General features: G+C 42.5%; 2 protein-coding genes across 8 annotated transcripts in view; one reads left to right on the forward strand and one right to left on the reverse strand.

Moving 5' to 3' along the window:
- Window positions 1-394, reverse strand: part of DUS4L (dihydrouridine synthase 4 like) — a 33,581-nt gene extending 33,187 nt beyond the window's left edge. Inside the window, exon 1 of one of the 2 annotated variants that reach the window (XM_073652214.1) lies at window positions 276-394. The gene's annotated coding sequence lies outside the window, so the exon portion shown is untranslated. The remainder of the gene's footprint in view (window positions 1-275) is intronic. The other variant, XM_073652215.1, reaches the window with a different exon arrangement.
- The window catches only part of COG5 (component of oligomeric golgi complex 5), a 414,164-nt gene continuing 400,810 nt past the window's right edge, over window positions 332-13,685 (forward strand). For 5 of the 6 annotated variants that reach the window (XM_073652205.1, XM_073652207.1, XM_073652206.1 and 2 more), the window contains exons 1-3: window positions 332-471; window positions 4,424-4,563; window positions 5,424-5,481. In XM_073652205.1, the coding sequence (XP_073508306.1) occupies window positions 405-471; window positions 4,424-4,563; window positions 5,424-5,481 (265 nt within the window). In that variant the 5' untranslated portion in view covers window positions 332-404. The remainder of the gene's footprint in view (window positions 472-4,423; window positions 4,564-5,423; window positions 5,482-13,685) is intronic. The other variant, XM_073652210.1, reaches the window with a different exon arrangement.

Genomic DNA, 13,685 nt, shown 5'->3' on the forward strand with positions numbered 1-13,685 from the left:
GGCGGGAGCCTGAATCTCCTTTACTCCAGGCGGCTGCACACACAGAGCAGGACTGAGGTGTGAACAAAGGCCACAGTGCAAACAAAGCCTCACATAGCCGTGTGACCCAGTACTAGAGGTGACATTCGGCTCCGGTATATACTGCCCCGAACATTCAGCTCTGCTACATGTGTACAAGCCAGTGAACTGGACCCTACGTTATCTCTATGGAAAGATGGCGGCTGCTCCCAGTGCTCAGCAGGTTATTGCCTCCACCCTGTGTCCCCCAGCACTACCTGCCAGCAGCCGTCGCTCAGCCGCTAGTCCTGATCCTTCCCGAACACGTTGTTTACCCGTGACGTTCCCGGCGCCGGCTGATGACGTGTCCTCTGGTTGGTTGGCAGTGACAGCCTTCTGTATCCAACATGGAGGGCAGGAAGAGTTCTGCAGACTTAGGAGGACCGGCGTCCGTCAGGGAGATGATGCGGGACGGTGAGTGTGTATCAGTGCGGGGCTTGTGCAGACAGTACCGGACTCATTTACTGTGTCAGCCATGGAATGGCATCGGTCACATTGTGCGCTATTACGTGTATATTCTGATCTATGCTGTGTACCTGGCGCCCCACACCTCTGCTCTACAGCACTTACTGGCATCATAGAAGCTTTCCTATAGTAAGCATGTCACCTTGTGCTGTCACCGTCTAATTATTTTTCAGTATGTCACCTGTATGCCCGTCCGCCGCGTCCCCAGCTCTGCTGCGCGCCCGTCCGCCGCGTCCCCAGCTCTGCTGCGCGCCCGTCCGCCGCGTCCCCAGCTCTGCTGCGCGCCCGTCCGCCGCGTCCCCAGCTCTGCTGCGCGCCCGTCCGCCGCGTCCCCAGCTCTGCTGCGCGCCCGTCCGCCGCGTCCCCAACCCTGACTTCCTCATACCTCTTTGTTCCCAGTGATGAAAGGGTAGTTATCCAGCAACTCGTGAAATTGACTTAAAAAATAGCCTTTATTTTGAAAAAATTAATAACATGAGTGCAAATAAAAGCGTATGGAGGCTTACGCGTTTCGGATAGGCAGATCCTTATTCATAGCATAATACAATGTTGAAATGGAAAAACTTTTAAGGCATATGGAAAAAGTAGCCGCCCACCGACATCACCTGTTCAGAAGCTCAATTACACATGAGTCCAGAGTCTCAGAAAACTCAGTTTTAACCCTAAGGCTATGTGCCCACGATGCAGAAATGCTCCGGATTTTTCCTGAGCGTTTCTGCATCTCCCTGGCAGAAAAAACGCATGCGGATTGTACATGCGGATGGTACATGTGGATTGTACATGCGTTTTTCCTGCCAGGGACAAGCGGATGTGAAGCGTTCTTCACTTGCATTTCCGCATGCGGGTTGTCAAGCGCTTTCCAAGAGATTTTAGCATCACTTGGAAAGTGCTTGACAACTTGGTCACACTATATAAATCCATGCAAACGGACCCGAGAGAATGTCAAAAAATAAAAAATAAACCTATACTTACCTTCCGATGGCCCCTGCAGTCTTGCTGCGCTGGCTGCTGGCAGATCGCGGTACACTGACTGTGACGTCACCGCAGGTCCTTCAGTCCTGCGCGATCTGTCGGCAGCCAGCACAGGGAAGGAGTCCGGGGGCTGTCGGAAGGTGAATATAATCTTTATTTTTTATTTTATTCTTTTTTTTACATCTTTTAATGGTACCTGGGTGTGAAGGAGAGTCTCCTGTCCTCCACACCCGGGTACCATCCGCACATTAGAAAGCGCCAATTACGCAAGTACAGATACAGTGATGCGTAATCCATGCGTTCTAATGCAAGTCAATGGCGGCGAAAGCGCAGCACTTCCACAAAATAATTGGTAGTGCTGCGTTTTTTTCTGCAATGATAATAAGCAGCGGAAATTTCTGCAGCATGTGCACAGCACATGCGGATTTTCATTGGGGAACATGGCAGGCCTTCTACCATGCGTTTTTTAAGCGTTTCTGCAGCGTTTTTGCCTTTGCGGAAACGCTTAAAAAACGCATCGTGGGCACACAGCCTAAATGAACTGGCTGTTTCTATTTAAAAGGGGGAAAAAAAATAAATTTAAAAGTTGCCAAACAATTACAAACTCCATAAATATAAGTCACATAATTATTAACCTAGAAACAGACAGTTATAATGAATATAGCAGGAAATCAGCTAGTGTAAAATAGTGCAAGTGGAAATAACCGGAATATTAATACAAATACATTAATTCATTTCTCATATTTTAACCTGTTGGATATCTAGTATTTAATGTCAAAATCCACTGTGCTTCTTTTTTCCGTAATAATTTAACCCTGTCCCCACCACGATAAGATATAGGGACAGTTTCCAATGCACTTACACGTAAGCAGCAGATATTACCTCCATGTTCATGCAAAAAAATGCCTGGAGGCTCCTGACAAACTACTGGTAGTGGGATTTAGGACATCGTATATGTGTTCTGACAAACGTTTTCTCAAAGTGCGGCTTGTGGACCCAACATACTGTTTGTTACACTGTGTACAGAAAATCACATAAACACAATGACTACTGCCGCAGTTCATAAATGTCACTAGACTGTATATTTGTCCCTCATTATTAATTACCGATTTGTTATTAATCATGTACGGACACAAGCCACACTGCCTTTGTCCACACTTAAATGAGCCTTTTGTGGACAGCCAAGAATTCCCCTCTTTCTATGTTCGTTATTTCTAAATTCACTAGGAGAAGTAATGTTCCCCACTGTGCGTGACCTCTTTGGAACAAATTTGCATCCATTTTTCAAAATTTCCTTAGAGTACTATCAGTATAAAGCAATGGCAATTATTTCCATACATACCAATAACTTTATAATAATTTTTGTTATATGTGGTTGAGAATATCACTTTTCTCGGGAATTTATTTATTCTATTTGCATTTTTGGAACTCTGTGCTTAATATTGATCCCTGGTCTTACCATTAGCTTTATCTTTTGATGTTTCTATGGTTTTAGTATCATACCCTCGATTTATTAGCCTCTCTTTAATGATTTGATATTCCTGTTCATATTTGACGCCATCAGTGCAACACCTGCATTCCCTTATGAATTCTCCTGTGGGTATGTTGCTAATAACATGCTTAGGGTGCTGGCTCGAGGCGTGCAATATAGAATTGCCAGCAATTTTTTTTTACGAAAAAGGTTGCATTTCACCCTATGGTTATTAATATTACCCTTTATTTTCAAATCTAAAAAGGAAATTTCTTCCTTTCTTGCTTCAATAGTAAAGGATAAATTCAATTCATTAGTGTTTAAATAATTTTCAAACCCGAGAATGTCACTCTCCTGTCCGCTCCAAACAATTAAAATATCATCTATGAAGCGCATGTAATACTAGATATCCAACAGGTTTAAATATGAGAAATGAATTAATGTATTTGTATTAATATTCCGGTTATTTCCACTTGCACTATTTTACACTAGCTGATTTCCTGCTATATTCGTTATAACTGTCGGTTTCTAGGTTGATATTATGTGACTTATATTTAGCGAGTTATATTTATGGAGTTTGTAATTGTTTGGCAACTTTCCAAATTTTTTTTTTTTCCTTTTAAATAGAAACAGTCAGTTTATTTAGGGTTAAAACTGAGTTTTCTGAGACTCTGGACTCATGTATAATTGAGCTTCTGAACAGGTGATGTCGGTGGGCGGCTACTTTTTCCATATGCCTTAAAAGTTTTTCCATTTCAACATTGTATTATGCTATGAATAAGGATCTGCCTATCCGAAACGCGTAAGCCTCTGTACGCTTTTATATGCACTATGGTCTCATGTTTTTAATTTTTTCAAAATAAAGGCTATTTTTTAAGTCAATTTCACGAGTTGCTGGATAACTACCCTTTCATCACTGCCTAATGTCTCCCCGACGGGGATCTTTACAATCCGAGCACCGTGCCCCATGAGAAAGTGGGCCGAGCAGGCTGACGCAGGTGAGCTGAAATATATATATATTTTTTTTACATTACTCTTTGTTCCCAGCTATGTGGTGCTAGCACTCTCCATCCCCAGCTCTGCTACATGCGCACAGCACTACTGAGTGGCGCCAGAGTCCCCTGTTCTTGACTTTAAAGGGTAACTTAAATTTTAAACAATTTTGATTGATTCAATGTGGCTGTGCTGCCAATTGTTGGGGGTCCGGGTCCTGATATCCCTGCAGGATTAGTGGAAACTGCTCTGACGTGCCCTCACCTACATGAGCTAAACGTACACAGCTGTGTAGGATCTCAGTAGTAAGTCTTGGGGTCTGTACGCCTCCCACAGTGATTGTATACGGACCCATAGACTTACCATTGGGCCTGCACTCAGCACTGTGTGCTCAGCTCATGGCGAGGGGGGGAATGTAAATCTTTTTGTTAATATTATTCCATGAGAAATCCTATTGTATTTCAGATTGCTACACTGATTTTCTACGTGATGACTTTGATGTCAAAACCTACACTTCCCAATCTATTCACCAGGCTGTGATCGCAGAGCAGCTGGCAAAGCTGGCACAGGGCATCAGTCAGCTGGATAAGGAGCTGCATGTACAGGTGGGAACGTTGTGTAGTATGTGTGCTACTTTGCATATAGTTAATTGTTCATAGATGGACACTCTGGGCCTGATACATGGCGGACTTGATGTGCTGGAGTCAGCCGCTCCTGATTCATAAAGAACACCTCTCTGTCCGCTCACCACATATCTACTCCAGTCCCGGATTTGTGGTGTAGTGCAGCAGATTCATAACGTACGGCTGTCACCACGGCCCGTCCCGTCCCGTCTGCCCACTTTATTAGAGCTGGGCAAAAAATGGCGTGAGAATGACAAAAGTGGCATCATTTTAGAGCAGCCTCCAGTGGCCCCAATATTATGCGACCTTTCAAGTAGGCAGCATACATCATGCACACTCAAATTCCAGATGCCCTTTCTATGTTCATTAGCATATATTTTACAATAGTTAAAAATGCTATATTTCTTTTTATAAACCCTTCGCACAGCATCTCACCTATCGAAGCCTAGCCTGTACTGACAATAAGCAAAATCATAAAAACCGTGCTGTCTACAGATTGGAGCCGCTGCTTTTGCTGATAGCCTGAACCATCCATTGTCTTAAAGGATTGTTCCAGCTCGGCTTGCTTCCACATTGGCATCAGTAGATGTGACCTCACCACCCGGGTCACCTCCAATGTAGAAGTGAGCAGAACCAGACACTTTATACAGTCAGATGTTCTCCTACAAGGTGGCCACTTACTGCAGGTGCTTGAGATACAGGATTCTTCCTTCTGGAAGGAGTTGTTTCACATACATGGGTCTTATGGAAACTTTTTAATAGTTCTCAACTGGTGTTTTTTTCTGTAGCTTATTAGTGCAAATAGTCACTCGGAAACGCTATATTAATGTCAATCTTTTTAGGTGGTTGCTAGACATGAAGACCTTTTGGCACAGGCAACAGGAATGGAGTCCTTAGAAGGCAAGTTCTTGATTCTTGGCTTTATTTTTACCTATATATTGGATTAATTAATTTTGATGCCGTGTTATACAATAATTCTTATGGTGAAACTGTTGTGGAAAAGGATGCTTAATAACTTACTGTATATTCTATACATTTGTATCCCTGCTCTTTCTGTGCTTAGGAGTCCGGTGGGCTGTCCTACTTGGTGACCGAGGTTGACAGTACACTTTATATGCAGATATGCCCCTACTTCAGAGGCTGTCAATCACCGATTAGGACCGCCAACTCGACTTTCCAGCATAGATGGAGAAATATTTTCAATGAAGAAAAGTGCTTACCCTTTTGTTGCAAAACCATATATCCATATTTTCAGCTCCTCCTGATCTAGAACATGCTCCCTGCAGATCAGATGTCACATTCAGCATGACAGATTACATTTAATAATTCTTCCATGCAATCCAATTGCTTATAGGCGGCCTTAGATAAAAAAAAAAAATAATTGTTTGATAATTTTTCACCTTTATTTAAGGACTTGATGGAATTTTGGGTTGCATGAATTTTTTTGTATTGGATTAAGATATGATGTTGAGTCCCAGAATCAGGCATAGTCAGGTGTCTCCATGGCATCTGTATTACTTCCTCTAGTGCCAGGCCAGTATTTAGAATGAATGGGATCTAAGTTCTATTCACTTGAATAGCGCAGATCTTGTGATCATAACACAGACTGGGAAAAAAGTGCAAATTTCACTTTATTGTAAGCGTTCAGTCTACCGGTTCACAGGGAAACTGCTGGAGCTCCTCGGCAGCTTTATTGTAGATTGTATTGCTAACTACTATTGAATAATGAAAAATACACCCAAACGGGAGGACATGAGCTATATTAGTGTTCACATCTGCTTTCGAACCTCCATTACAGATTTCATAATTTGTGAAAGGTGAAACTCACAAAATGTTTTTTTTATCTCCTCAAAACAAAGGACACCTCAGCGACTGATAGATCAGGCACAATGTCTTGGTTTACTTTTATTTTACTTGCTTATATAGCGCCATCATATTTCACAGCGCTTTACAGACATTATCATTACTCTTAACATCGGGACTCACAATGTAAATTTTTTTATCACTATGTTGTTGAGAGTAACCCGGAGTACCTGGAGGAAACCCACGCAAACACGGGAAGAACATACAAACTCCTTGCAGATGTTGTCCTTGGTGGGATTGGAACCCAAGACCCCAGTGCTGCAAGGCTGCTGTGCTAACCACTGATTTGCCAATTTATAATATAGCTCTCTCAATTCACTTCTATGGGAGTTTAGAAAATAATTGAACGTTCTTGGGAATACTTGTTTAGAGGGTTTACATTAACCCCTGTAAATAGGATAGAACAGCGGTTGGCAATTGATTTTCTCTAATTATATTCAATTATGTAATTAACACATTATTATTTTACTGCTTATTGTTGAGCAGATAACAGCCACATCATTTACTGATGATTTTTTTTATTTTTTATAAAGTTTATAGAAAGCAGTAAAGCATACTGCTCCTGTTACTCAGCTCTTGTACTGTGATCAACAGTGTGATGTCACCATAGCCCCCACACACAGTATGATGGTCTCACAGCTCCCAACACAGTATACTGGTCCCCTTAGTCTCCAACACACAGTATTATGGCCCCCACATCCCCTCAAAAAGTATGATACCAGTAACAGTATGAATGCCCACACAGTCCTCCCACACAGTATGATCCCTAACAACCCCAAATACAATATGATGGCTTCCACAACTCCCCACACTTTATGATAGCCCTCACAGTCCTCAAAATAGAATGATCCCACACACAGAATGACCACACCCACGTAGTATGATCCCCTACAGTTCCCAATATGCAGAAGGATGACCCTAACAGTATGTTCCCCCACAGTCCCGAAATACATTATGATGGCCACTACAACCCCCAACCAGTATGATAGCCCCTATAGTCCTCCCATACAGTATGATTCTGCACAACCCCCCAATACAATGATGGTCCCCATAGCACCCTCAGCACAATATTAGCTACCACAGCCCCCACACAGATTAATGACCAGCACAGTATGATGGTCACCTCACACAGCCCCACAGTATGATCCCACACAGCCACCATCACAATAATGTCCCCCACAGTCCCTAAACACATAAAGATGACCACACATATTTCCACTGCAAGTGAAATACCATAAAAAACAAACAAACACAACTTACTTCCCCCCTGCTCCCCTGGCCCACTGCTGCGGTCTTTGATCTGCGCACCAAAGCTCCACAGCAGGCGCAATCTAATGACGTCATTGCGGCTGCTGCAGTGACACACTCAGTCACACAGGCTAAATGGTGGAAGATGAAGCCAGTGGTTCCCTCCTCCACCATTATATTCACCAGTGCCTGCATCCTGAGGAGACAGATGTTGGACGGAGATGAGGATGGCGGCCACAGCATGCGACCCACGAGCCACTGCTTCAAGCCCTTTTGCTGTTTTGGTACTTTGGCCAGATAGAAACAGCCAAAGGGTCAGATGTTGCCTGTGGGCAATAGTTTGCCCATGTTTTTATGGAGGATAACTTACAGATTGCTGGTACCCTAGCGATCCCAAGAACAGGGCTCTGTTTGAATGCAGTAGTAGTCTAACATTTGTACAGTATCTGTCAAAAGTTTAGACACACCTATTCATGTAATTTTTTTTTTTTTATTAATGTTATTGGAATGTGCACATTCTAGATTCGAACTGAATACTGCAAAACTATGACATGACACATGGAAACAAGAAAAAAAAGAAATCCGTGAGAAAATAGAATTTTTATTAAACCTTACATTCTTCGAAGTAACCCCCTTTTTCTCTGACAGCTTTACATACCCTCAGCATTCTCTCAAGCCTATTCATCTGGTTGTCATGTGGAATGGGTTATAATGAACAGCTATGCCTCATCAAGAGTTTTTGTGGAATCATCCACCTTCATAAATTGTTTGCGACCCTCAGTTGTGTTTTGCAGAAGCAGTGTTGGTACAGAATTTCATACAGGGCTGAGCCCTATTCCACAAAAGTTCTAAGTAAGAACCACTCAAGGAAGTGTAGAGAAATTACAGTATATAATTTCTTTAAGACATGAATGTCAGGCAATCCAGAAAATTGCAAGAATCTTGAAGGTATCCTCATGTGCAGTTATCTCTCATTTGGATGGACCAAGAATTACCTCTGCTGCAGAGGATAAGTTCATCACAGTTGCCTGTGTTAGAAACTGCAAATTGACAGAACATCAGATAACAGCTATTATTAAGGATGCACAGGTCTCAACTTCAACTTTAGAGAGGAGACTGCGATAAACAGGCCGTTATGGTCGAATTGATGCAAAGAAGCCACTACTTAAGACCACAAACAACAAGAAGAGACTTGTTTGGACCAAGCAACACAAGCACTGGACATGAAATGAGTAGAAATCTGCACTGTGGTCTGAAAATTTGAGATTTTGCTGATGACTTTGTTGGGGATTTATTCCAAATAGAAGGCACTCTTACCCTGCATGGCTTCCACTGCATTCTACTAGGACATGCCGTCCTTTCTACATTGCACCTAGTGGGACCATCATTTGTGTTGCAACAGGACAATGAACCAAAACACACCTCCAGGCTATTTAAGGACTATGTGACCATAAGGAGAGGGATGGAGCTGCTGCATCAGATTACCTAGACTCCACAATCAACTGACGTCAAACCAATTGATATGATTTGGGATGGGTTGGACCGCAGAGTGAAGGTAAAGCAGCCAACAAGTTCTCAGCAACTCTGGGAACTTCTTCAAGACTTTTAGATAGTGATACCAGGTGACTCCCTGATGAAGCTTCTTGAGCAAATGCCAAGGTCATGTTAAGCTGTCATTAGATTAAAATGGGGCTACTTTGAGGAATCTAAGGTTTAACATACATTCTGGTTTGTTTCACAAGTGTTTCTTTATTCTTTGTTTCCATATGTGTCCCTCTGTGGTTTTGTTGCCTTCAGTCTGAATTTACAATGTGTATATTCAATAAGAATAAAGGAAACCATTGCATGAACAAGTGTGTCCACACTTTTGACCGGTACTGTATGTACGCTTGACCACCACTGTGCTAAAATAAGGCTCTGCAGAGCCCTGTTCTCGGGATCGCTGGGGGTCCCAGCGATCTGTAAGTTTTCCGCTATCTTATTGATAACTTGGTACATCCCTTTAAAGTACTGTGATAGGAGCTGCTCTTTAGTAAATTGTTGTGGGTTGTGTTAAACTTTACTCTTATAAGATAACTAGAAGGAGAAAACAACAATCTTTTTTTGTCCTGATGAAGTCTGTAGTACTTCGAAATGCATAGACTAAAGAAAAACCACTGTTGCCACTTGTCTGGTCTTGGATCTGTTATATTGTTGACCAGCAGCACGGACCATCCATAAAATCCTCCTTATCTAAACTTTACTCTTAACAGAATATTTTAAACCAATCTTCCATTTAATGGCCGTTTTTTTCCATCTTCGTAACAGATGCGATACATCATATAATAAATTCTTTTCTCAACAGCAGGTGGCACTGTAACACTATAACTTTATTTTCTTACTTGCAGTAATATTATATTTTAGGAGAGAGAGATTTGTGGAAACAGTAAAGCTAGTTTGGTGATTTAGATTGGAGGTGTATCATTTTAGCTTAGACTAAGTTGGAGTCTGCATTGGAGCCTGTGTGAAAAGTTTCCAAAATTGTTTCAGTAACAATTAGCGCTAAGCTATTTTTTTTTTTTTTAAAAGACAGTATAACAGAAACCTGATGTATTTTTCAAGTCAAAAGGGTTTGTTATGTCACAGATCCATCACTGCCATGAGTTCCATTATTCTGTTCTCAATAGCAAACAGAATTATTGGTACTCGGCATGATAGTGTGAACTTAGTCCTAGGTCCGTTTCTCAGACATGGAATGAAGAAGTAGCAAATAAAAAAATCTACGGTAATTATTGTGGAGGACATACAGTCATCTTAAGACATCAAGACTGGATTCTCACATGCAGTTTTTAGCCCAGTTTTAAGTGCATTTTTTTTCAGACAACGCAAGGAAAGGATCCAAGAAGAAGGAAAATATGAAAGCAAAGATTTACACATGAACTGCACGTGTCATTCCAAAATAAGGAAAACTAAAGCATACATAATTTTGCAGCTAAATATATATATAGGTGTAAATGCTACATTGTAGTACGAAGCAATGGGACTTGTATGCAAACAATGGAAGAAATAAGACTTGTGCTGTTGTCCCTGGCCTGCAGTGTGTTTTTGCTTTTTACAAGTAAAGGTTAGAAGAAAAGGCTAAACCAGGAGCGGTGCACACACCGATAATAGCTGTATCTGCAGAGAACACACCTGGACTGGCTGTTACTCACAGAGGGGAGCTGCACACTGGTTTGTGATGTAATTGCCCAGATGGGAGAGGGGAGCAGTGAGGAGCAGCTCCTGTCACAGAATTACAAGTGTTCTAAAGATAATAGAAGTGCACTGGGCATCTCATATTTATAGTTTGAGGGCAGGGACAAATTTTTTATCTCCCCGGAGTACACCTTCAAAATCCAATAGAAGGTCTAAGTAAAAAAGTTTAAAAAAAAAAAATTGTAAAAATATCTAAAAAAAAAAAATCATACAATATATAAGCAAAAACAAAAAGAACATTTAACCAATTAATAGGTATATTTTAAAAAAAAAAAAAAAAAAAAAAAAGACAAATAAAATATACACATTTGGTATTGCCGCTTCCGGAACGACGCGACCTATAAGACTGCCGCTGCCACACTATTTAACCCCTTCAGTGAATTTCGTAAAAAAAATAAATAAAATAATTATGCTTTTTTATTATACCATCAAAAAAAATGGAATAAAACGCAGTCAAAATGTCAATTGTAAATAAATATGGTAGCGCTGAAAATTACATCTTATCCCGCAAAAAAACAAGCCACCATACAGCTCCGTCAGCGGAGAATTAAAAAAGTTGTAGCTCTCAGAATATAGTGACGCAAAAACAATTTTTTTCTATAAAATTGTTTTTCTTGTGTAAAAACGCCAAAGCATTAAAAAAACAATATAAATGTATCACTGTAAACGTACTGACCCGAAGAATAACGCTGCCCTATCAATTTTACCACACGTGGAACAGAATAAAAAAAACAATTCTTGAATTGCTGGTTTTTGTTCATTCTGCTTCCCAAAAATCTGAATAGAAAGCGATAAAAAAAAATGTCATGTGCCTGAAAATGGTGACAAGAAAAACATTAACTCGTTCCACAAAAAACAAGCCATCACATGACTCTGACAGAAATATACAAAAATTATAGCTCTCAAAATATGGCGATGCGAAAGCCTTTTTTTTTTGCAAAAAAATGGTGATTTAGGGTATGTGCACAAGATGCAGAAATGAAGCAGAAAATTTCTGCATCATTTCTGCATCTCCCTGGCAGAAAAAACGCATGCAGATTGTGCATGCGTTTTTCCTGCAGAATACATGCGGATCCACATGCAGATTCACATGCGTTTCCGCATGCAGATTGACAAGCGCTTTCCAGGCGATGTTAGCATCACCTGGAAAGTGCTTGATAACTAGGTCACACTATATAAATCCATGCAAACAGCATGGATTTATATAGTGTGACCCGAGAGAGTGTATATACTTACCTCCGATGGTCCGCGCTGTCCTGCTCACTCCGTTCTCCCGGCTGCCGGCAACTTTGAATTGAAAGACCTGCCGACGTCAGCGTCACGTGACCCGTCACATGACTCTGACGTCACCGCAGGTCCTACAACTCACTGCAAAGTGCCGGGAACCAAGCGGGAGCGCTGCGCGGGCCGACAGAAGGTAAGAATACATTTATTTTTTATTTTATTCTTCTTTTTACAGCTTTTTTAATGGTACCTGGGTGTGGATGAGACTCTCCTCTCCTCCACACCCGGGTACCATCCGCACATTAGAACGCACCAATTACGCAAGTACAAATGCTGTCTTGCGGAATTGGCGCGTTCTAATGCAAGTCAATGGCGGCGAAATCGCCGCGTTTCCGCAAAATTAATTGACATGCTGCGGATTTTTGACCGCAGCGTTAACGCTGCGGAAAAATCCGCACCATGGGCACAGCACATGCGGATTTCCATTGGGGAACATTGCTGCCCTTCTACCATGCGTTTTTCATGCGTTTCCGCGGCGTTTACGCAACTGCAAAAACGCCGCGGAAACGCATGAAATACGCATCGTGTGAACACAGCCTAAGTGTGTGACAGTTGCCATACATAAAAACCTGATATAAATCTGGTATCGCTGTAATTGCACTGATTCGAAGAATAAAATCACCCAATCACTTATACCGCACGAGGAACGGCGTAGAAAATATTGATTTCTTCATTCTGCCTTCCAAAGATCACAGTATGGCTTGGTGCACATTTATCTTGTGCTCTACGCTGAGCGCTTACACTGGGGTTTCCTTGTAAATCTCTGAAATACGTGATTCAGACAGAATCACTGGCGGAATCTATCTATATAATTGTCTTATCCCGTCTGTCTGTCTGTCTGTGCAGGAAATCCCGGGTCGCTGATTGGTCCGGCCGCGGCCAATCAGCGACGCGGCATTTCAGAAAAACATGGCGGCCATTAGCGGCTCATGTGCGGCACGGAGGTCAGCCGCGATGCAGCCAGGAGATGCAGCCGGCTGCTCGCAGCACAAGTCCCCCGACCGCAGGCGCCGCTAACCTAAATGCGGCTATCGTCGGAAGATCAGCGGCTACGGCCGCTTATCTACCGAGGACAAGTGTGACGCCCCTCCCCTCCTTTCCCCTCCTCTCCCCTCCCCTCTCCTCTCCTCCCGTCCCTCCCCCTGCTCGATCAGGACCCCGCACCCGGCGTCATACTTACCCCTCCCCGTGCCTGCGCAGCAGCTCCTGTGTCTTCCGCTGATGCTCTGTGACGTCTCAGGTCAGAGGGCGCAGTGACGTCTTTACACTGCGCTCTCTCCTGAGCGGTCACAGCGCACAGCGGGAAGATGCCGGCTACGCTGGAGTCCAGAGAAGCGGTGAGTATTGGATTTTTTTTTTTTTTGTATGGGGCCATAGGGGAGCTGCATGGTGCACTATGGGGGGATGTGACATCCTGCATGGGGTATTATATAATGGGGATGTGACAGCCTGCATGGGGCACTATGGAGAGATGT

Source organism: Phyllobates terribilis, unplaced genomic scaffold (genome assembly GCF_046119375.1).
Source record: "Phyllobates terribilis strain yellow unplaced genomic scaffold, ASM4611937v1 Scaffold_11__3_contigs__length_659146591, whole genome shotgun sequence".
Classification (NCBI taxonomy): Eukaryota; Metazoa; Chordata; class Amphibia; order Anura; family Dendrobatidae; genus Phyllobates; species Phyllobates terribilis.